General features: G+C 51.0%; 6 protein-coding genes across 6 annotated transcripts; 3 read left to right on the top strand and 3 right to left on the bottom strand.

Moving 5' to 3' along the window:
* Positions 1–237: 237 nt before the first annotated feature.
* COCMIDRAFT_32983 (uncharacterized protein) lies at positions 238–612 on the bottom strand (the record flags this gene model as incomplete). The annotated part of the gene is made up of 2 exons (XM_007685668.1): positions 238–345; positions 382–612. The coding sequence occupies 2 exons, from the start codon at positions 610–612 to the stop codon at positions 238–240; spliced, it is 339 nt and encodes a 112-aa protein (XP_007683858.1).
* Positions 613–9230: 8618 nt separating this feature from the next.
* COCMIDRAFT_84039 (uncharacterized protein) lies at positions 9231–12943 on the top strand (the record flags this gene model as incomplete). The annotated part of the gene is made up of 3 exons (XM_007685684.1): positions 9231–10092; positions 10151–12184; positions 12234–12943. 3 exons carry the CDS (start codon positions 9231–9233, stop codon positions 12941–12943), a joined length of 3606 nt encoding a protein of 1201 aa, XP_007683874.1.
* A 275-nt stretch (positions 12944–13218) lies between these two features.
* Positions 13219–14313, bottom strand: COCMIDRAFT_22738 (uncharacterized protein; the record flags this gene model as incomplete). Its single annotated transcript, XM_007685658.1, has 1 exon — positions 13219–14313. One exon carries the CDS (start codon positions 14311–14313, stop codon positions 13219–13221), a length of 1095 nt encoding a protein of 364 aa, XP_007683848.1.
* An 826-nt stretch (positions 14314–15139) lies between these two features.
* Positions 15140–15910, bottom strand: COCMIDRAFT_32980 (lytic polysaccharide monooxygenase; the record flags this gene model as incomplete). Its single annotated transcript, XM_007685667.1, has 3 exons — positions 15140–15408; positions 15462–15797; positions 15847–15910. 3 exons carry the CDS (start codon positions 15908–15910, stop codon positions 15140–15142), a joined length of 669 nt encoding a protein of 222 aa, XP_007683857.1.
* Positions 15911–17582: 1672 nt separating this feature from the next.
* Positions 17583–19711, top strand: COCMIDRAFT_1598 (uncharacterized protein; the record flags this gene model as incomplete). Its single annotated transcript, XM_007685635.1, has 2 exons — positions 17583–17834; positions 17897–19711. The coding sequence occupies 2 exons, from the start codon at positions 17583–17585 to the stop codon at positions 19709–19711; spliced, it is 2067 nt and encodes a 688-aa protein (XP_007683825.1).
* Positions 19712–20049: 338 nt separating this feature from the next.
* On the top strand, positions 20050–21057 carry COCMIDRAFT_84232 (uncharacterized protein; the record flags this gene model as incomplete). The annotated part of the gene is made up of 2 exons (XM_007685683.1): positions 20050–20104; positions 20159–21057. 2 exons carry the CDS (start codon positions 20050–20052, stop codon positions 21055–21057), a joined length of 954 nt encoding a protein of 317 aa, XP_007683873.1.
* Between the last annotated feature and the right edge of the window lie 1054 nt (positions 21058–22111).

Here is a 22111-nt window from a genome sequence, read left to right as displayed (position 1 = left end):
CGACGGCTTTAACGAGGGTCGGACCGGCAGCGATGGGCTACATGTACGCGCCTCACAACCAGGTTGCATTAGGAGTGGGTCTTTTTTTTCTCTCCCCTTCCACACACATACGGCGGTACTGCGTTAGGGTAACGGGGAAAACGGCTTTGTTTTGGTTCAGCACCTTATTTTGTTCTATTTTTTATTTCTATCTCGCTTTTTCTACCATGAGCGTCGCTTGTTTTGCTTGGCCGCCGTTTAGTTGCAGGATCCTTGCGCATCACAACACTTTGCTTTGGACAGCGTCCATGTAAGGTCGGATGCATTGGTGCATACCAACACACGCACGCACGCCCGCACACACCTCTACCTACACACCTACACACATATTCAAACACGCACATACACATTTTCACACACACACCCAAAGCGTTGCGTCGACGAGGCAAGCTTGTACACATGGCATTGCAGCACTTGTTGAATAAGGACCGACTGTAGTTTGCAGGCATTGTGTTTTTTTCGTTCGTTGCAATGACGACACGTAGGTATGCATAGGAGGGCAAGGTATACACAGCGCGGCACAGCAACACGCATCCGATATCTCCACTCTTTGCTTGCTGGAATCTGTAACATAGACTTGGGAGGGAACCCATGGCAGAGCAAGCGATTTACTGATCTACCTCGGTGATTGAAGTGAGGCACAAGTGCGCATTGCTAAGACGCAGTTGGTTGCTGGGCTTGCTGGCCAGGCTTGCTGTCAGGCTTGTTGGTTGGCATGCTTTGGATGCATGCTAATACACACATGGCTGGCTGCAGGCTCTCACGACCGAACCATGCCACAAGACCCCGACATGTCCACCCTGAAGCGGGAACATGGTTCTTTCTTCCCCCAATCCGCACATGCACCCGCAACCCAACACTCTGGCGGGCATCCTTCGTGCGTTTCGTCGGGACGACGATATTTGGACGCATGGGGGGACGAGTGGGAATCTGGCCGAGTCAGTAAACCTTGAGGTCTGCAGCCACAGACATCTCAAAGCGCGCTGGTGCATTTAACCGGCCGAAGAGAGCGGGAGCGTTCCCAGCGACCGCTCCAGAACCCAAAGGTTGGAACAGTAGTCTGCTTCTGTCTCGCTCGCGTACAGTATTACCAGCCTGCTACTGGTACGCAGACCAGAGCCACGAGACGAGGGATGAGGGACGAGGGACACGAATGCCGACAGGCAGATCGGCCCAAGGTACCAGGGTCAATCTCCGGCAATGCGTGGGGGGAGGGCGCCACTCGGTCTCACGTCCAGTCACAGTAATTGGGTGTGGGCCGGCCTCAAAGGCGCTTACTGGAGGCCTACTGCTACGGTTGCGCTCTTGTCCGGTCCTTAGCTGCCAGGTGCCTCGAGTACCGCCGCTTCACCTTCCTAGCGGGCAAGGATGACGGCATGCCCAATACCAGCAACACGAAGAATCATAATCAGCGTACATGCATTAATCGGCCCTTTTTGGCCTTTGATGACCCCAGATTGCATCTGACTGGCCAAGTCCCCGCCTCTTCACCCTGTCCTCCCACGCTTGTCAGGCAGGGTTTGTGTCGTATACTCTATACCATGCGATTGTTGGACATCGTGTAACTTGAGTCAAGCAAGATACCATTTTCCATTGTCGTGTGTACCTGGCACTAAGCATGAAAATGGCGTTTTTGCAGGAACCCGATCGCAAGCATCCTTCGTGTTATGTGCAACGTTGCAGCCATAAGGCACATGTGCGCAACGGTTCATGGGGGGGAACATGGTACAAGGGTCATGGGTGACGTTCGCCCGAAAGCAAGCCTTAGTATAGGCCTGCCACAACGTCCCGGAGCAGCCGTTGATTTATTGTTCCTTTCGCAGCTTGGTACATGTTGCAATGCATGCACATCAAACTGAGCCGCTGTTGCTCTTCCAATCTCGTCTTCAATCTCCGCGAGCTCGGGAGCCTATTCCGGGAAGAGTAGTGTACATACATACACTATCGTCAGGGCGATAACAACATCAAGGCAAGTAATCACCATCTGTCGCCATCGGAAGGGGGCCTCAATTTCTCTCTCCACAAGCCGACCAGATCGCCCCGTTATCCGTTACCTCGCATTCGCAATCGACAAATCAAGGGTTCTCTTCTCCACGACCCGTTCACAGCGGACCCACTCGTCACGCCAACCTGGGACTGACACGGGCAAGACCTGTTGATGCTTCTCAATAAAGTATCCCGCCGCACGTGCAATTCCCCTTCACCCGGGTCTGGACACTTCAACCCGCCCATGTCACGCATATTATCATTATCAGAAGGGCAAGACTAATTATCGTGCACGCCCATTTGAAATCATCCAAGCGATCCTCGGAACGCCTCGTCCTGGGAATTATGCTACCATTTTTATTTATTTTTATTTTGGTTCGCCGCATAGCCGTTTACTAAGCGCACGGTGCCTGCATATCGTCGACCGATCATTCTTTTTTTTTCTCCTTCGCCCCATTATGCATAGGCCATCTTTGTCATGGGCAATTAAGAGCAGGAATAGAAAGAAAAGACAAAAAAATCTCCGCCATACAAGGTACATGACCAGAATGGTGGGATGCCGTTCCCAGACTCTGGGGAATGAGACCGTGATCAATTGTGCATTGTTTCTGCCTGAGAGCTCCGAGGCAACAAGAAGAGATAGGGCTTGGGTTTTTTACGCCCGTCACATGCGTCAGACATGTGGTCATTGGGCGCCTTAGACCGTTGAGCTTTGGAGTCTGGGTTCGCTTACACCGATGTAAGCTGCTGTGTACGTATGTGTGTATGTGTGTGTGTGTGTGTGACTAAACTCGCAGACACACCAAGGCGTATGCCGACGCAAGCCATTTGAAGTAATTCGTCAAGGAGACCGGTATGATTTGTGAGAATTACGGAAATAGCGAAAACGTGACTGACATTCCATGCGAACTAGATGTTCTGGGATATAGGTAGTCATACGTGAGGCGTTGTCGTTTCGCCTCCCAGCGAGGCACCTGCAGCTGACACAGGGAAACAGGGTTTTTTGTGTCAGCCTTCACATGGCTACGCATGGCTTTGGGGATGATGGTGGATGGCCAACCTGAATGACAGGCCGGGGGAGGGGGCCGCTAGGCCAGCCCTGCTCTTTGTCTTGCTTTGATATTATCAGACCATATCTGAGTATGAGGATGAGAAAAGTGTGGTGGAGGAGTGGTCGTCGTCGTGGTTCGATCGGGAATCGCCGCCGTCGTGTGACTTTGGGCTCATAATCATCTATCAGCCGAAGTCGAAATAAAAACAATGATCGATATCGTTATTGCAAAAACGCGGTATTGGGCAAGGTAAGACACTCTCCGGGGTTGATGACGATCATATCATGCATGCTAGTGAGCCGCAATAAGTAGAAGGGGATTATTTCCCCAAGGCTGACGACTGATCACCATGGCGGGTTGCGGATACAGATGTTAGTGCTGGGTACGTATAGAGGTAGTGGAGGGTGACGGGGGGTCCCAATAGGCTGGGCACAGTATCCGCCTGCCTTGCGACTATCATCGCTCAATATTGCCCAGCCTCAAGCATAACGAAAAAAAACTTGCTGCCTACAAGTATTTTGTGTGGGTGTGGGTGCTTAAGCCACATATGTACATATGGATTAGAGTCATGATGCTCCGCGGCGGCAGAGTCAAGATGCAGGTGGATGACATGAGATGAGGTGAAGGGAATGGACATGGACACAAAGATTTCGGCAATCGTTACCGTCACGATTAGTGCAATGCACCTGACGCATAATCCACCCACCCAGCCACACCATCGCGCAGTGCAACACTGATCAAAGCGCACGATGGACTATCTCCCGCTTTTTTTTCATCTATGACCCTTTTTTCCTGACTCTGTATCGCTGCACAACACTGCACGATGATGCAAAACACGCATACACACAAAAAACCCAAGACACTGCCAAAAAAGTGAGGCAACAAGCCGAAAAAACTGGATCTTCATACATACATAGCCACAGAAAAAAACCGGAGGTAGCTACGTACACAGTATACAGAAGTACAAATAAACCGGGTCCCCCCATCGGCCCTTTTTTGCTTTCTGAACCAAGGAAAATGGCAGATGGCATTCCCGCTCCTCTTTCCCCCCGCTTTCCCCCCCGTTGTTCTACCGCCCGTATTCCCACATAACCCACCAACAAATCTATATGCAAGCCACACATACACACACAACACACAGCTGAACCAACCAAACTGACATACATATACATACGTCTCGTATGTACGTACCCTCCCCCGCCGATCTCCCAAACGGCCTGCCCACCTCCTTGACGTTCGAAATCGCACACACACACATACATACATATATAGAAGTAACAGTAACCGCACAAGGCCTAGCCCATATGCACTTTAGTCAATGCCTATTCAAAAACATCCACAGCGGAAAAGTAGGAAAAGAGCCCGGAAGTACCCTTCCCATCCCATGAAGTTCCCTCTTTCCCCCCCGACCCCCGACCCAATCGGACGTCCAAGATCCCAGACGGGAAGATCAGCACTACATTCCCATTTTTCTGCAGCGCAAAAAAGCCATGAGTCGCTGGTGTTGCCTGGGCCCCACCTCCGCCCGCCGTCACTGCCGCCGCCGTCGTCGTCGCGTACGGCAGATAAACGGCAAAGCATATGTCAAAGTGTGAAGTATGGCGAAACGGGAGGCGACGGAAAGGGAGAGCTTGTTACATGTAGAGTAATAAGATGTCTGGCTGAAAGCGTGTGGTGCTGCATACACTAACTACGTCCTTTTTTACACTTACACCACTGCTGCTGCTGCTGCCGCTGCCGCACCCCCCCCCCCCAAATATGTAGGTGGTAAGTTCAATCACGTATGTGTGCGCATCTGTAGGTGCGTGTGCGTGTGCGTATATCGACGAGCGGACGAGAACGGGTTGCTTTTTTTTTCTTCTTCTTCCTTGCCTGCCTGATTGCTTGCACTAGAGTGACGATAACAAGGGTGCGTGTGGCGAACAAGCAAGTGCAAGCAAGCAAGCAGGTGCCTTTTTCCGTCTGTTCCGTGCCGGACCAACGCGCTGCGAGTGTTATCGCGGGTTAAGTGGGGTGGAGGGGTTTTGCATGGTGCTGGGGTGTATGTATGTGTGTGTGTGTGTGTGTGTGTGTGGAGTTCGATTTTGAAGGGGGATCGCGAGAGAAAGTGTGGGTCGCGTGGTGCCGTTTGCGTGGTGCACCCCTGGTGTTGTCGTCGCCGGAGCGGTGGTGCCGGTGCTGGTGATGGCGGTGGGTGGGAGAGTGGTGGATGGGGTTTTGGGGAGATTGCAGGGTTGTGAGAGGTGATAGTTGGAGAATGCGACGTACAAACTGTACTACGTGAAGGTAAGGTTTGAGCTCTCTTTTCTTTTTTTGGCATGTGAACTCGACTCAGCGGTTACATGATCCCGGTACATTATCGTTGGGCGTGCATTTTGTTGCTTGGGTAACAATGTGCTTGGTGGAGTAGTATGACGGAAATGTGGGTTTGTTTAGGCAAAAGAGACTCGAGAGCGATGCAGGTCGCTGGATTCGTTTGTTGCTTGTGTGTGTATCACTATATTTCTCGTCATGTTTTTGATCATGTGTGAACGGATGGGTAGGACGATTAATGAAGAGAGTACCAGATGTAATGAGTGAATTGTTATCAGTGATACTTTGACATATGCATGATGCAGCATCTACAGCGTGCAGATCTAGTCGAAGGCTGCGAATCTTGCTTGATGCTAATTCGTCATCGAACGGAATAGGAGAAATCAAATGCCTCATTTGTTCTTATTCCTTGCGCTCTCTTCACGTCCAAAAATGTGTTCTACCCATCCCCACTTGGACCCCGTTGATGTACAAACTAGAGGCTTCAGATATTCAACTTTGCATTTATGGACACCGTGACAATAACTGATACGACTCTGTTCATGACAGCGGTATAAATGGATGAAATTCGAAGCACTGTAGAAATATGAGAGATGCACACAATTCAAGAGTGCAAAGGCAATGTGTGATGAATGATTGTGTCTCGAATTCTTTGTTCTTACTCTTTTTTAGAGTATAGAGATGATATTTGTTACTCCAAGGATGCACCTTTGAGATGTTAGATGCTGCAAAGAGATAATGTGTGGTATATTCCACCTCGTAGGCTTTTTGAAGTACTGAGATAAGCGTGACAGTGAAGCTATGGCGTTCTTGCAGTGTGAATTGAGAACAGTGCTAAAAGTTCCAGGCTGATAGGTAAACAAGTATGATTTTTGATTTGGTGAAATTCTTAGTTGAGAGAAATGCAAGTGTGATTCTAAGGATCGATGTGAAAAAAAACAGTACGTGGTAGGACTTAGATCACAGAACGCATTCTCACGAACACCTAGGAACTCGAGGCGAACATAAAGGAAGAGATAACACACTTCATTTCAATCAAGAGAACATACTATGGAGCAACAGCGTCGCTATTTTCTATTTCTATTTTGTCTTCTTCCACCACAGTGCTAAATTGTGGATACGTCTGGCAGACTGCTTGATTACTCAGTGCTCAAGGATATTCCTTACGCATGTACCAGACACTACCACTCCTGTTCACATAATCATTCACCGGTTCTAGATAGATGGTAATAGTAGCACAAGTCCAATGGCTCTCTCTAACCCCACTCAACACATCATAGAAACGATACTTCCCACAAGCTCATTCGGAAAGTATCTCGGACAAGCTAAACACTTCACTAGCCACTTGCTACAACTAGTCTTCACAGACTTGGAAGTTAATTATTCGATAGTACGATCACTAATCACTTTTCGTATTAAAGTGCGCGCTTTTTCTTGTTCTATTATGCACTAAATTCTTACTAAATGTCAATACCAAGACTTAAAGAGCTAAGAATAGCTTGTTTACTTGGCAAGGTTGACAGCGGTGTAATGATGCGGGGACTGAGGAGTTGTCGAGAGAAACAGTACGTCAACAGAGATTATAGTCGTCGATATTGTGATGGGTAGATATCATTGGGCAAGCATGGGCTTTTGTAACCTTGTTCAGCGGGTAGGACGTAGAAGTGTGTCAGTATGAGGTAGTGCATAGTTTCAAGACCTTGGATGCATGGAGTACGCGGTATAATATGCCAATCACCAATTTTAAAAGTATGTCATAGCTGGTGAGTTTGAAAAGTTGCCCAGCTGATGTGATCATGGGATAATGTCGTTTGTGCTGTACAGTGTGGTAGTTTGTGCCGCTTGTGCATTTGAGGTAACTAATGAGTGTTTGACTGGGAAGAGGGACTTGGCTATGACGTGTATACTTTGTTGTGATTGTTTCCAGAGAAAACTGCTTGTCAGTATATTCCTCAGCTCGTTTGGACATATTTAAAAGGACAGACGGGACGAAAGAGCTCGTAGACTGGAAGTGTAAGCATTGAGGCCAGAGGAACGCCGTATCAATTTTTCCTGGGCTATCTTGTTTTCTAATATTGTCTCACAAACACGGTTCATTAAGTATGTGCTGCATTTTGCGTTGAGCCATGTCTTACATCATCACCATAATGCTGATGATCAGTATGGCGTATACGGTATACGGTATTCGGTTCAGTTCTCCGATCGCATCTCACCTGCTTTCACAGCGCATATCATGTTGACAGATAATACATGTACCTGCATTAAACAAGGTTCTCCACATTATGTTTCTTGATGTGTATACTGATGATTGTCGCACAAGTTACCCTATAGGAATAGTAAGATTTGAACAGGGGCAGTCTGAGATCAGCCCCGCAGGTTAAGGTTCGCAGCTAAATGCTTGTTACACCTAAGCGTGCCAACTAAGTACAACCTTAATTCTCCGAGGAGGCCGGCCAGACGGGCATACTTTCTTCATTGGGGGCTGTGGCCCCTGAAGTTAAGTATTGACCGTTGAAGACCTTGCTCAACGGGCGGGCGTTGCCAAGGATTGGAAGTAACTTCGCTAAAGAGACGACCATTCTCATGCCTTGTGCTAACAAAAACACAAAACATTCCCCAGACCCTTCTCCTTCATTTTGCGAATTCTCCCAGTGTCATATGGGGTATGTTTCTTACTGTCTCATTAACACCATCACTTGGAACGTCTAGAACCCATCGCCAAGTAGCGTAGAAAGTCGGTCAGTCGTATGCATATGCGTAACTAGATGCAGCCACTTCCCCACACGGGAGAGCCGAGACGGAACGGCCAGAACAAGACAGTCTCCGATTATCTGAGTTATCGGGTCGACTTTATCACTCACCGACTGAGACTCACTGCTTTGCCCACCTTTGATATCTATAGGAACAGATGTGGAATTGCAGCAAAAGGCTTCCAGGCATGCCTCATTGCTCAACGATAGCGGGACGACGTGTGTTCGGTTGTAGGATTTCCAGAGCGTACAGAAGTAAAAGGCCCGAAGAAACATATTGCGCAAAGGCGGGCTACCCGTATTCGGCAGGTTGGTGGGGTCGTACTCGTGAACTATTCACAAGGTGGACAAATCATGTTTCAGGCCTCGCCCTCGATGAAGCCGTGAGATTTTGGATACAGAGAATCGCAACGTTATTGAGCCATGCCCGTATGCGCGGCGGCCAATGGCTTTTGTCTAACTGTCCAACGGCGCAATGGGTGTCACGTACCATCTGGGATGCATGTTCGGAGCAGCAACATCCGCCTGGGTAAGTCAGGCCAAGCGGTGTCTCCACCTCGGTTGGCAACCGAGGCGGCTCGCATGAAGAAAGGTCTCGTCCCGTGAAAAGAGGCAACACGTGCCGACGTGCGCGTTGCGACAATTATTTACCATCGTGCCTCTCCTTCGACCGTTTTCAACGGCTTCACTATGCGGTTTTAGCTGCAGACCCTGAAAGATGGAGTCGCCAGACAGAATCGAGCCCGACGCACCGTCAGCTCAACCGCCCAGTCGGATAGAAACCGACCCAAACTTACCCACATCCGCAGCGCCGTCTGACGACCGAGACTCCACCAATGCATCCCACCACGACGACCATGGCATTTCATTGCGCGAAGTCGGTCCTGTATCTGTGCGACTTGAGCATCTCACAGTTTCAGTGGACGAGTCGCCAAATGCCGTCGCACGCCTCTTCTCCAAAAAGAAACCATTGGGCGACCAAAGCCATGTCAAAACTATCCTGGACGATATCTCGGCAGGCATGCCGTCTGGCAGCCTTACTGCCATCATAGGAGGGAGTGGCAGTGGAAAGACATCGCTGCTGAATTCTATGAGTGGCCGCTTAGCCATGGGAAGCAGACTGGCGACTTCGGGCCGCACGCTGTTCAATGGCAGCGAAGACATATCGCAGATCAGAAGCGCATACGTTATTCAGCAAGACATACTCCTTCCAACTCTGACGGTCAGAGAAACACTCATGTATGCCGCGCAGTTGCGCCTGCCATCATCTGTCACCCAAGCCGAACGGAAGCGGCTCGTCGAAGAGGTCATTCTCGAGCTGAGCTTGAAAGAAGCAGCTGATACGAGGATCGGAAATCATGCACATAAGGGCTGCTCAGGCGGAGAGAAGAGAAGGACGAGCATTGGTGTACAACTCCTGTCGAATCCCTCGCTGTTATGGCTAGACGAGCCAACTACTGGATTGGATTCAACGAGCGCTTTCCAGGTCATCAAAACCCTGCAGACACTGGCAAGAAAAGGGAGGACTATAATCGTTACTATTCATCAACCGCGTTCCGAGATATGGGATCTGTTCGACAACGTCATTCTTTTGTCGAGAGGCAAACCTGCATATGCTGGTAGTGCAAAGGAATGCCTACCATACTTTGCAAAACTGGGTCATGAAATGCCACCATTCACTAATCCAGCAGAGTATCTGATTGATGTTGTCAGTATCGACAACCGCAGCGCAGAAGCTGAACTTGCGGCCCAGGAACGGGTCGGTCGTGTGATAGAGGCGTGGCGAGTACACAGTAACAGTAACTTTAATGAGAAGGACGGGGCTGGTGCATTGAGTGCGTCTGTTACAAAATCTTCAATAAAGGGCAAGCGGAATAATCGCACATCGTTCATCCAACAGACTCGTGTACTTACCGCAAGGACTTGGACCGTGACCATTCGCGACCCAATGGGTAAGTAGTATCTCAAACAACAAAAACATCCAAGTATCGCTGACAAGAATGTCTTCAGGTATGTTTGGCAGTTTAGTTGAAGCTATTGGTATGGCCGTAATCACCGGCTGGATTTTCCTACAGCTCGACGGCTCCTTGACGGGTATACGATCTCGTCAAGGAGCGCTCTACAATTCAGCTGCGCTTCAAGGATATCTCATTCTGATCTATGAGACATACCGGCTTACCACCGATATTCAGCTATTCGATGAAGAAGCACGACAAGGGGTTGTCAGCATACCAGCCTTTCTCATCTCTAGAAGGTTGGCCAGGATCTTTATCGAGGACATTCCCGTCCCTCTCATCTTCTCCCTAATCTACTACTTCTTTTGTGGATTCCGCACCGACGGAGGTCAGTTCCTTACCTTTTTTGGTATAATATTGCTACACCAGTACATTGCCGTATGTTTCGCCATGACTTGCATTGCAGTCTCGAGGAACTTTGCTGGTGCGAGTCTGGTCGCCAATCTAGCATACACTCTGCAGTCCATGGCCTGTGGTTACTTCATTCAGTCAAACACCATTCCCATCTACGTACGCTGGACCAAATGGATTGCATACGTCTTTTACGCTTTTGGGGCTCTATGCGCCAATGAGTTTAGTGGCCATTTCTACGATTGTCCACTCGAGGGCGGACGATCGAATCCTGATTGCAAAGAATACGACGGCGATTTTATCATGGATTCGCTTGGCTTTCCAAAAAATTGGATCTGGAGGCCCATACTTGCGCTTCTTGGTTTCGTGATTGCCTTTTACGCTGGTGCGGGTGTGCTGCTCAAGTTCTGGAATGCTGAAATCGCTATGGCGCGCGCAAGACCGACCAATACGGATGCTTCTGCTGGCAAAGAGAAAATGAACGAGCGACCGCCTGAGAATGTAAGAACTATTGATATCAGGCTAGAAAACTATGGGTTGGACGTTGAGAAGCGTTCACTGCGGAAAAGATCCACAAAGACTATTCTAAACCCAATCACAGCAGACTTCCGGCCCGGCTCGCTAAACGTGATCATGGGACCATCGGGTTCCGGAAAGACGTCGCTGCTGAATAGTATGGCTATGCGACTCAAAGACGATACGTCAACCCGATACAAGCAGTATGGATCCATGACCTACAACGGGCTAATACCTGCACGGGAAGTCGTCAACTCAATTTGCTCCTTTGTTACACAGGATGACGACGCACTTCTTGCCTCGCTGACTGTACGCGAGACTCTGCGTTATGCAGCTGGATTGCGTTTACCAAAGTGGATGTCTAAGGAGCAAAAGATTCAAAAGGCCGAAGAGATTCTCCTAAAGATGGGTCTCAAGGATTGCGCTGACAACCTCATTGGTAACGATCTCGTCAAGGGCGTTAGTGGTGGTGAGAAGCGTCGAGTTACGATCGCTGTGCAGATTCTCACGGAACCGCGGGTGCTTTTGCTTGATGAGCCCTTGTCTGGACTCGATGCTTTCACGGCTCTCTCTATTATGGACGTCCTCCGCGGACTAGCACAAGAAGGCCGCACGCTCATCGTAACGATCCACCAACCACGCAGCGACCTGTTCCGTCACTTTGGAAATGTTCTTCTCTTAGCTCGCGGTGGACATCCAATCTACACAGGGCACTCAACCGATATGTTACCTCACTTTGCAGGCTTAGGCTATGAATGTCCAGAGCATGTCAATCCCGCTGATTTTGCGCTCGACCTGATAACAGTCGACCTTCAGCACGAAACACGTGAGGCTGCCAGTAGGAAGAAAGTGCGCAAGCTCATTCAATCATGGAACCCTGATGCCTTTCCCCTTGCTCGTACCGGCTCGATTACAACACCTGCAGAACTAGGAAGCATGGCACGAGAACCTTCGTCATTCTTTTCGGCATACTCAATCTTGCTCCGCAGGTCGACGAAGAATATGTTTCGCCAGCCAGACATTATTATCGCGCGAATCATGCAAGTTTTCGGTCTGGGCATCGTGCTTGCACTCTACTTCTCTCCGCTCAAGACCGATTACTTCTCTGTGCAAAACAGACTTGGATTTCTGGTCGAAATCGCGCCGCTCTATTTCGTCGGCAGTAAGTGCTTCTCTACACAGTTACCTTGAGCTGTGCTAACGTCATGCAGTGCTGAACAATATCGCCGTTTATCCACTTGAGAGAGATGTCTTCTATCGAGATTACGATGACCGTGTCTACGGCGTGGAAGCATTCTTCCTCACATACATCAGCATCACCACGCCCTTTGAAATCATCAGCTGCCTTATGTTCTCGGTCCTCGCCGTGTTCGCCGTCGGTCTAGAACGCAATGCAGAAACATATTTCATCATAACCTTCAACGCGTTTTGCATCACCAGCTGCGGAGAGAGCCTGGGTATTGCATTTAACACACTATTTACGCATACTGGATTCTCAGTCAACTGCATGTCTGTCTTCCTCAGTGTCGCACAAGTCATGGGAGGCGTTCTCTCGCTCGACGTCCCTGGCTTCCTGCAAGCCTGGAACCACCTCTCGCCTGTGAAGTGGGCTGTCGGCAACATGGCACCCTTTACACTACGCGGCTTGAAGTTTACCTGTGAGGATTGGCAGCGCGTCAACGGACAATGTCCCATTCAGACTGGAGAACAAGTACTTGACTTGTACAATCTGAACAAGAACGCGAAGATGTATCTCATGGCGCTAGGTATCTGCGCAATCGTGTATCGCTTCCTTGCATATGTTGTGTTGAAGATGGTCAAGGAGAGGTGGATAGGCAGACTGTGGAGGAAGATGGGCGGCGGCAAGAAGAAGTATACTGCTGAAATTACGCGTGAGGCAAACACACCTACACCTGCGTAAAGTAGCAAATGGCCGAGAAGAAGACTGTAAATATTCAGGCTATTCCAATTGCATCTACCTTTGGTGCAGCTGACCAAAACAAAAGTAGATTTCCAAGCTTCCAAGATCAAATCTGTAATAATGTAACCCCAAACGTCAGGTGACCATAGTAATATACAAAAAGGAACTATCTGCGTACATGCAAGAAGATAAAACCACGGTAAATCCCAATCGCCCCGAAAATAAACAAGAACCCACGCTAAACATCCTTGCCCTGCACGTGTGTAATACCGCGATTAGACCCTATGACCCCACAGATGCAGCGAATTCCCCCCCACCCTATTCCTCGTATTATCCCAGCCAGCATCCTTCAGCGTCAGCACCTTAGACACAGCATCGTTATACCTAAACGTCTGACCCTTCTCCCACAGCCCATTCCCCAGCTCAATGCACTCGGTAACCGCCGTACCCTCAAGCTCGTCTTCAGGAACCCCATCATGGCAAATCTGAATGAGGCGATTTAACCCAGTGGTACTAGCCGCCGCGAGCTGCTCAATCCCAAACGACGCACCGGGCGACAACCACGGACAAACATTGCCGGTGATGCGCATGAAAATCGTGTGTTCGGCCGACTCGACCAGCATGACGCCCGGAGGAATGGCCCCGGCAATCTGCGATACGTCGGTCTGAGCGGGCTGCGCGTCATGTCCATTGTTTCCGTCGTGGACGAGCGGTGCCGGGCGGTAATGCTGTGTGGCAGCGCCGCCGGCACCCATTATGTTCATCGGCGGAGGCATTACTACGCCGCCGGCTACAGCGGGAACGTTTCCAAATGCCAAACCGGCGCCGGCGGCGGGACTCCAAAGAGGCGCGGGCGCGGCAAATGGCTGGAGCACGCCTGCCATGGCGCCGGGGGGTGGGGGTGGAAAAGCTACGCCGGTGGCGTGCAGACCGAAACCTATGCCGTACTGAGCATTGGGGAGGAAGTTGCCGGTGCGGATGGGGGCGAGGGGACCGCCGCCTGGGGGTGGTACAGCAAAGCCACCGAGGAGGAAGGGATCCATGAGGCCGAGGGTAGGATGAGAGAGGACGGGTGGAGGAAACGCACCTATGCCTATGCCGAGGGGAGGGGCAATGTCTATGGGCAAAGGGGGCCCATAGATAGGATTATGCTGGTGTTGTTGTTGTTGTTGTTGTTGCTCGACGACGACTTGGGGTGGTCCTGCTGCTGCTGCGCCGGGAGCGGCTGCAGGTACCGGTGCAGGAGGGGCCTGGGGGATGGGACCACCACTGAACCCGTGGATTGGGGGTGGTGGGGGGTCGCGATTGATGTTGGGGTTGTTGCCGACGTTGACAGGCCAGGGGTGGCCTGGTGGAGGGCCGGCTGACATTGACACGATAAGACGGGACTAGGGGTCTAGTCGATGAGGCTGATGCTTAGAGTAACGTCTTGGTGAGACCAGCTAGAAAGGCATCTGACTATGCTGTGGTTTGGAGACAGGGAATTTCTTGTCTTCTGGGCTGCCGGGTGCGAGGACAGAATGGAGAAAGTGAGGAAGGAGCATGGTGTCTTTTTTCTACTGATAAATACATATCAGTGTACGTTGGTGGTAGCTGCGATATGTGAAGATGGAGGTGACGAGTTTGGCGAACACCCTGCAATTCACATGGCGCTGTTTTTTTTGAATGCGCATCGTTGATGGTAAGGGCTAATGTGTTGTGTAGAAAAAGAATGTTTGAAAGACGAACACGTCCATGCGCTGGCACTGGGTGCCCCCTACCGAGCAAACAGCCTCGGAACCGCCAATGTTTCTTGACTGTAGTGCATGGCGTGGATGCTCTATGCGCAAGCAAGAATAACATTTTACGGTTTATGCGAGTAGCTCGTGTGACTGTAACGCACGGTAATCTTACTGGACTAGAAACCTGTCAGTGATGGAAACTACACATACGGGCTAGAAGGTTTGGCACAAATCCACGCATAGAAAGGGTCATGCAAAATCATCTGGTCCAACTGAAAGAACAATATCGTGATAAATGTTGAATTGAAGTAAGGATACAGATGTATATACATCGAAATGGTGGGCAACTGAGGTATATACAGTGAAGTGAAATCGAACTTCTAGTTCGAGACAAGACCAGCTGAGAAACAAAGCACCCGGGTCATTGTAGCGTCTGCTCAATGGCGTATTGCGCGTCGCGTGTCATTCAGCACACTTAGAAGGTGGCGACCTTGGGGCCGGGAACAACGTAGCTCTTGAAGTTGCTGTAGATGTTGGCAGTGTAGCCAGAGTCGGTAGACTTGACGTGCCCAGGGATCTTGGTGGTAGGAGAGGGGTTGCCGCTGCCGCCACCAGTGACCTTAATCTGTGCGCAAGAGATGTAGAATTGTGGCGGGCTGCCGGGGTTGTGGATACCGAGCTGCTCGATACGGAGGAGGTACTCCCCAGCAGAGACCTGAGAGGGGATGGTGACGGAGTAGGTGGCTGTGATTATGTTAGACAGGAGTTCTGAGGAGATAGATGCACGTTTGACTTACTGCTCAGGTCCCACACGGCCTGTCCGCTGGAGAAGTTGGGGCCAATCTCCTTGATCTTGAACCAGTCACCGGAACCGTCTGAAGAGGCGGCAGAGCTGGCCTTGCTCATGTAGAAGGAAACTGGTCCTTGGTGGTAGACAGCCTGGTCGGCAGTGAAGCTGACGGTCGAGCCAGCAGCAACCGCCACAGTGGTGGTTCCACTGCCGCTGTTTCCGTTGGTGTTGCAGCGGAGGTTCTTGTCCGACAGGTCGGTGACAGGGCTGTTGTTGGGTACAGGCCTGATGTTCTGGAACAAACCTCCCTTGGCGCCGTTGGCAGTCAGGGTCTGGAAGATGTCTTTGGGTCTGTTAGCAGATGTCTCATCCTACACAGCAGTGTATCCTACAGTGAGCCTGAGCAACCTCAGCGAGAGCCGCGAGGGCTACAGTGGCAACGGTGAAGCACTTCATGATTAAAGTTGGAGAATGAGGGTTTGGTGGAGTGGGTAATGAATGGACTGAATGTGCTGCTGATGTTGGATGAGAATGCAAGGCGAACACGCACTGATCTTATATACACTTCTTCACACACTAAAGGGCTTTGTATCCTATATTGCGCGATTCCACACATTTCCAAGCCAGTACAACCTTCAGGCTTGATTGGGCCAGCGATGAAACTCGAAATGAAAGCGCGTCACAGGACTTCCACAATGGGCTTCTCCGTACTGGTAGCGAGGCCGGGACATGAGGCAAACTGTGGATACTCATTGCCGGTGGCGGTTAGCCGAGACGCCTTCAAGAGACAACCTGGTGACACAAGATCAGGGACACCGTGTGACCTCACAGAAAGCAATATTGCGATTATAGTACCTAGTAATTTACGATGAACAGCCATGGGCATGAACGTGTCAGAAGAGATAACTGAGCGAATAGGAATGGGCAACCTTGTAAACAGTAGTGGGTCCGTGGAGATGGCAAAACCGGATTGGCGCCCATGTGAAACTGAACAATGCCAAATGTTCAAGATATATTAATATGTGGATTAATATGTTTAGATTGTCATGGATCCAGCTAAGGCGGACCTGTCGAACCGGTCGAAAGAAAAAGGAAATAACACCGTTTTCTGAATCGCCCAGCCCCGCGTTCGGAGTCGTGTGCATACTACGCCGTTATGTGTAGTTGATGGCTGTGTGTTTGAGAACACATCCTGTGCACGGATGCCGAGTCAGTAACGGCTTGGTGTGTCCGGAGTCTTCATCATAGAACCCGATACCAGACGATGCAGCGAGGTATCGTCGAGTTACATCAGATATGAAGATAATCCAGCTAACTCCGCGCCGGGTTTGGTCTTTACAGAAATACTTCCAACTCCGTAGAGGAATGTCGACTGCGATTGTTGTTTTGGCGATCGACCCGGTTCCAGTTTTTTTGGTGTTTCAGGGGACTGGTTGTGGACGTTCTAGAAATTAGGAAGGAAAATCGAGATCTGCAACGGCTGGACGCCTGTCGCACGCCACTGAGGGATACATACATAGGCGTGCATGCCCGCGGCGCATTCAAAGGGACGGCTCTGAACACTGGTGTTTTTAGACAGTCCGCACCGCACGACACTGCCCATTGGACATTCGGCGCATTTCAGTCGTACAGACAAGATGTGATCCGAGTCTTTGTCTTGGTTATTGGAAGCGTGGCATCGAGGCTGTTAAAAGACGAGTGTGGCAAACAACGAGTTGTTCCTAGCAGACGCACTGTCGCATACGGCACTGCGTTGTCGTAAGTAGAGGCTCAGAGTTGGTGGATACGGATAGCGATGGCGCATGGCGAATGGTTGAATGGTTGAGAGGTAATGTGCTCCGGTTCTCGGAAAGGACAGGCAGGAGCGGGGTAGAGAGTGCACGTGATTCGTCACTTGGACTTCTCGCCTCGACATTTAGACGTCTACTACCAATTTGGCAAGTCCTCGCAGCCGTCTGCAGAGCACAGATAGGTAACCCGCTTGCTTATCGCCCAAAGACGGTGTGTTAGGTAAAACGTATTTCCCGCTCGCAGTAGCATGCTTTCTTTCTGAAAACTCATCTCCAACTTTCAACTCTGAAATCTTGGAAGCTAACATTGTGTTTGTGCTACGATACATTCAATCAATATGTCTGGGGAACAAGCCACCACTACGGCGCCTTGGCACCCTCTTGCTCCGTTGACCGCAGCAGAACTTCAGAAGGCCGCGGGGATCATCAAGGCATCCTGGCCGGCGCATACGGACTTGCACTTCAAGGTCGTTACATTGGAAGAGCCGCCGAAGACCGAAGTTCTAAAGTACCTGGAGGCTGAGCACGGTGGCAAGCCATTACCGTCTATTCCGAGAAAGGCATTTGTCAACTACTACATCCGCAATACCGTATGTCGCTCATCGTCCGTGCTTTGCAGAATCAGGTATATGTGGCTAACTATTAATCAAAGAGTAAATTCCACGAGGCGATTGTCGATTTGACATCGGGCCGGATCGAGCGCAATCTTCTCTTAGGACCCTTCATTCATGCTAATGGAGATGGCGACGAGATTATTGCCATTGAAAAGGTTGCACTTGCAGACGAGAAAGTGCAAGCCGAGATTGCCAAGCTCGAACTTCCAGAAGGCACAGTGGTTATTAGCGATCCCTGGATATACGGTTCTGACGGCATTGGCGACGAAGACAGACTCTACCAATGCTTTCTCTATCTGAGGGACCCGATGAACTCCTCGGAGGCAGATTCAAATCACTATGCCATGCCGTTGCCGATTTCCCCCGTGGTCAGCACGGAGACGATGACGGTCATTCGCGTCGACTTGCTGCCTACTGGCGTAGACAAAACTATCAAGCCGGTAGGCAAGTACAAAATCCAACCACCCAATGAGTACATTCCGGAGGCGCAAAAGCTGCGAACGGATCTTAAGCCCCTGAATGTTGTCCAGCCTGAAGGCGCTAGCTTCCAGGTTCAACAACAGGGAACGTCGAGTGTCATCTCATGGCAGAAGTGGCAATTCAGGGTCGGCTTCAACCAACGTGAGGGTATGGTGCTGTATGATGTTCGATACGACAACCGTAGCCTCTTCTATAGGCTTAGTCTGAGCGACATGAACATTCCATATGCAGACCCACGCCACCCATATCACAAAAAGAGTGCTTTCGATTTGGGCGATGCTGGTGCTGGTATCATGGCGAACAATCTGAAACTTGGCTGTGATTGCCTAGGCTCGATTTATTACCTGAGCTCTGTCTTGTCAGACGACAAGGGCGGTGTCATTGATATGCCGAATGTAGTATGCATCCACGAACAAGATGCAGGAATCGGCTTCAAGCACACCAACTACCGCACCGGCCGCGCAGTCGTCGCTCGAAGCCGAGAGCTAGTACTCCAGAGCATCATTACCGTAAGCAACTACGAGTACATTCTGGCCTTCATCTTCAACCAGGCTGGAGAGATCAGTTACGAGATCAGAGCAACTGGTATTCTTAGCACACAGCCTATCGATGAGGGCGTCGAGGTACCATTCGGTACCGTTGTACACCCTGGCGTTCTTGCAGTTCACCACCAGCATATCTTCTCATTGCGTGTCGACCCTATGATTGACGGTTACGATAACCGTTTGGTGTATGACGAAGCCTTTCCCATGCCCCGATCAGACTTCAACCCCCACGGAACAGGCTACTACGTCCAGGAGACAGTTGTCGAAAAATCTGGCGGTTACGACATTGCCTACGAGAACAACCGCACCTTCAAGATCCAGAACCCGAATGTGCGAAACCCGGTCAATGGAAAGGCAGTGGCGTACAAGATCCAGGCGCCTCCATTCCAGAAAATCCTGTCGGACAAGGACAGCTTCAACTACAAGCGTGCCGAGTTTTCCGACCACAACATTTACGTCGTCAAGCACAAGGACGGTGAGCTGTACGCTGGCGGCACATACACCAACCAGTCAAGAGGAGGAACTGGTGTGCGGTCGTGGGCTGAGAGGAACGACAACGTCAAGGATACCGACTTGGTAGTATATATCCAAGCGGGCATAAACCACGTACCCAGGATCGAAGACTTTCCTGTTATGCCGTGTGAAATTCTGAAGATTCACCTGAAGCCAGTCAACTTCTTTGACAAAAATCCAGCGCTGGACGTGCCACCAAGCGAGCAGGCGTTCAACAAGAGCAGCCTGTTGAGCGAGCAGCACCAGCAGCCGAGCGTGACTGCAACGGTGGGCAAGGACGGCCAATGCTGCGCACCACAGAGTGCGAAGTTGTAGGATATTCAGGATACTAGATGGCGAAAGAGCCTACTGTGCACATTAGGTCAAGATTGTAAAACAGTACTGCTATATAGAAATTGATATGACTAGAAATGATGCGAGTTGTTTGGGCTGTGTGGATGTTGGCAAGGGTTGGGGAGAGGAGCAGGGCTGAATCGCGTAGCCGCGGTTCGACGCGCCAAGCCCTGGGCCTAGTTCCGTAGCTCGAAGGCCATGGGTGATCAAAGAAACGTCAACTATCTTTCTCCTTCAAACATCTACACACTTGCTCTGCGCCCACATTTACGCACTCTCATACCCCGCAAACTATACCTGGTGACTGCATCCAAGGCATTATGGCGCCAAACGACAAGGCGGGTCGAGTGGTTTTCATAGGAAATATTCCATATGGTATGGGACACTGCGGCTTCCACGCGCAGGTGCACTGCTAACATGATCAACTAGGTGGGACTGAAGAGCTTATTGTCGAAACCCTCGGTCGCGTCGGACAGGTTAACAATTTTCGGCTGGTGTATGACAAAGAGACGGGACGACCCAAGGGCTTCGGCTTCGCAGAGTTCGCCGACGCGGACGCAGCAGCTTCGGCGGTGCGCAACCTCAACGACTACGATCTGATGGGACGTAAACTGAGGGTCGATTGGTCCAACGAGAGCGGCTCTGGCGATAACGCGCCCTCAAGCCGCGACCCGAACACGCAGGCACCCATGGGCATGAACGGCCAGCCGGCCGCAGTACCTCCCCCAGCGCAACCATCGAGCACACTGGGCCCTCTGCCGCCAGGTGTCGAATTGCCGCCCAATCTCACATGCCCCGACGCTATTTCGCGTACGCTGTCTACACTTCCCCCGGACCAGCTGCTCGACATTCTCTCACAAATGAAGGGGCTTGTGATGACGGACCCAGCCAAGGCGACGGAGCTACTGCGACAGGCACCACAGCTAGCGTATGCCATTTTCCAGTCGCTCCTGCTCCTGCAGCTAGTTGACCCGCAGATCCTCACGTCGCTCGTGGAGACATCGGCGGCTCCCGCCCCAATGGCGCAGGCGCCGCCTGTTCAGCCAGTGCAGCAAGCTCCACCACAAGTAGCGCGACCGCCTGTGAACTATGGTGGATATCCGCCCCAGGTTGCGCCCACACCTCCACAGCCCCAAGCACCTGCTCCGCAGCCCTACGCGCAAGCTCCACAGCCAGCTCCGCAAGCACAACCAGCGGCCCTGGACCAGCAAGCGTTGTATGCGCAGGTCATGGCTCTTACACCGCAGCAGATCGATCAGCTGACGCCCGAGTACCGTGCGCAGATTATGCAGATACGGCAGATGCTCATGGCAGGAGGACGTCCGTAGGTAGGATATTTTTCATGAAGCAAGAGATGGGACTTTGTGTTGCTTAAAGGGGCCGCGGACTTTGCGAGCGGACGACCAGAGGATATCTAATGCATGAATAGATACATGGACACTAGTACGGGCAAGCAGAAAGAGGGTCAAAGCCGCTCAGATGTGGCTTGGGGGCTTTGTGGAGGCGGACTACCTATGTAATTGGCACACGGCAGGGTGCAGGGGTGTTGGGCCAAGAAAGAAGCATTCGAGGGCGGTTTGTACACGTCAAGTGGTGAAGGGGGAGTTGAGTGAGGAAACAGAGCCAAAGGCAATCGTCAGACGAGTGAGGCAACAGACGGCACGACTCAGCATGTCACGGCACGAGGATAAGATGGTGGGGGTTCCTTGGGCCGCAATTGCACCGGACACTGGGCGCATATTTTTTTCTTTTCAAGGCAGGGTAGGCTGCGCCCTTTGGGGCGGACTCGATTAGTTTCAGACTTGATACCCGATGGAGATGGCACAGTAGTGGGAGAATAATAAAAAAAAGACATGGAGCTAGTAAGCCAAAAAAATGACAGTGGACGCGGTTACTTCTTTTTTTTTTTTTAATTGTTGCGACGCGAACTTGGCGGCGCATTAGCTCTGATGGAACAGGTGGGACCGTTTAGGCTTGGTGGGAGTGGGCTAGTGGTCGAACAAGAGGCCAATGCGTGTGGTGGAGGGGGAAGATTTGCAGAGTGCAGGTGGGTGTGAGATGGATACCGATGGATGGACGGCGGGCATGGATATCATCAGCGTCATGAGCATGCGCACATGGGCAGCTGCTTGGCATGGCCTTTTGGGGTGTGCTGCAGACAGCCAGGCCGGCACACACGGACAGACAGGTGTATGTACGCACACACAGACACAGACACAGTAAGTTATAGGGACGACGTGGTGGCCGTTGACGCGGCCGTAAGGTGTGTGGTGCGACAGTGCCAGCTGCCAGTGGTCAGTCAGTAGTCCATCATCGCCAGTCGTCAATCGCCAGTCGCCATCTGCCAGCCCGCCAGCCCGCCAGCCCGCCAGCCCGCCAGCC

This window comes from Bipolaris oryzae, assembly GCF_000523455.1.
Source record: "Bipolaris oryzae ATCC 44560 unplaced genomic scaffold scaffold_12, whole genome shotgun sequence".
NCBI lineage: Eukaryota > Fungi > Ascomycota > Dothideomycetes > Pleosporales > Pleosporaceae > Bipolaris > Bipolaris oryzae.
Note: the sequence above shows the minus strand (reverse complement) of the source record. Positions and strands in the feature narration are given on the sequence as shown.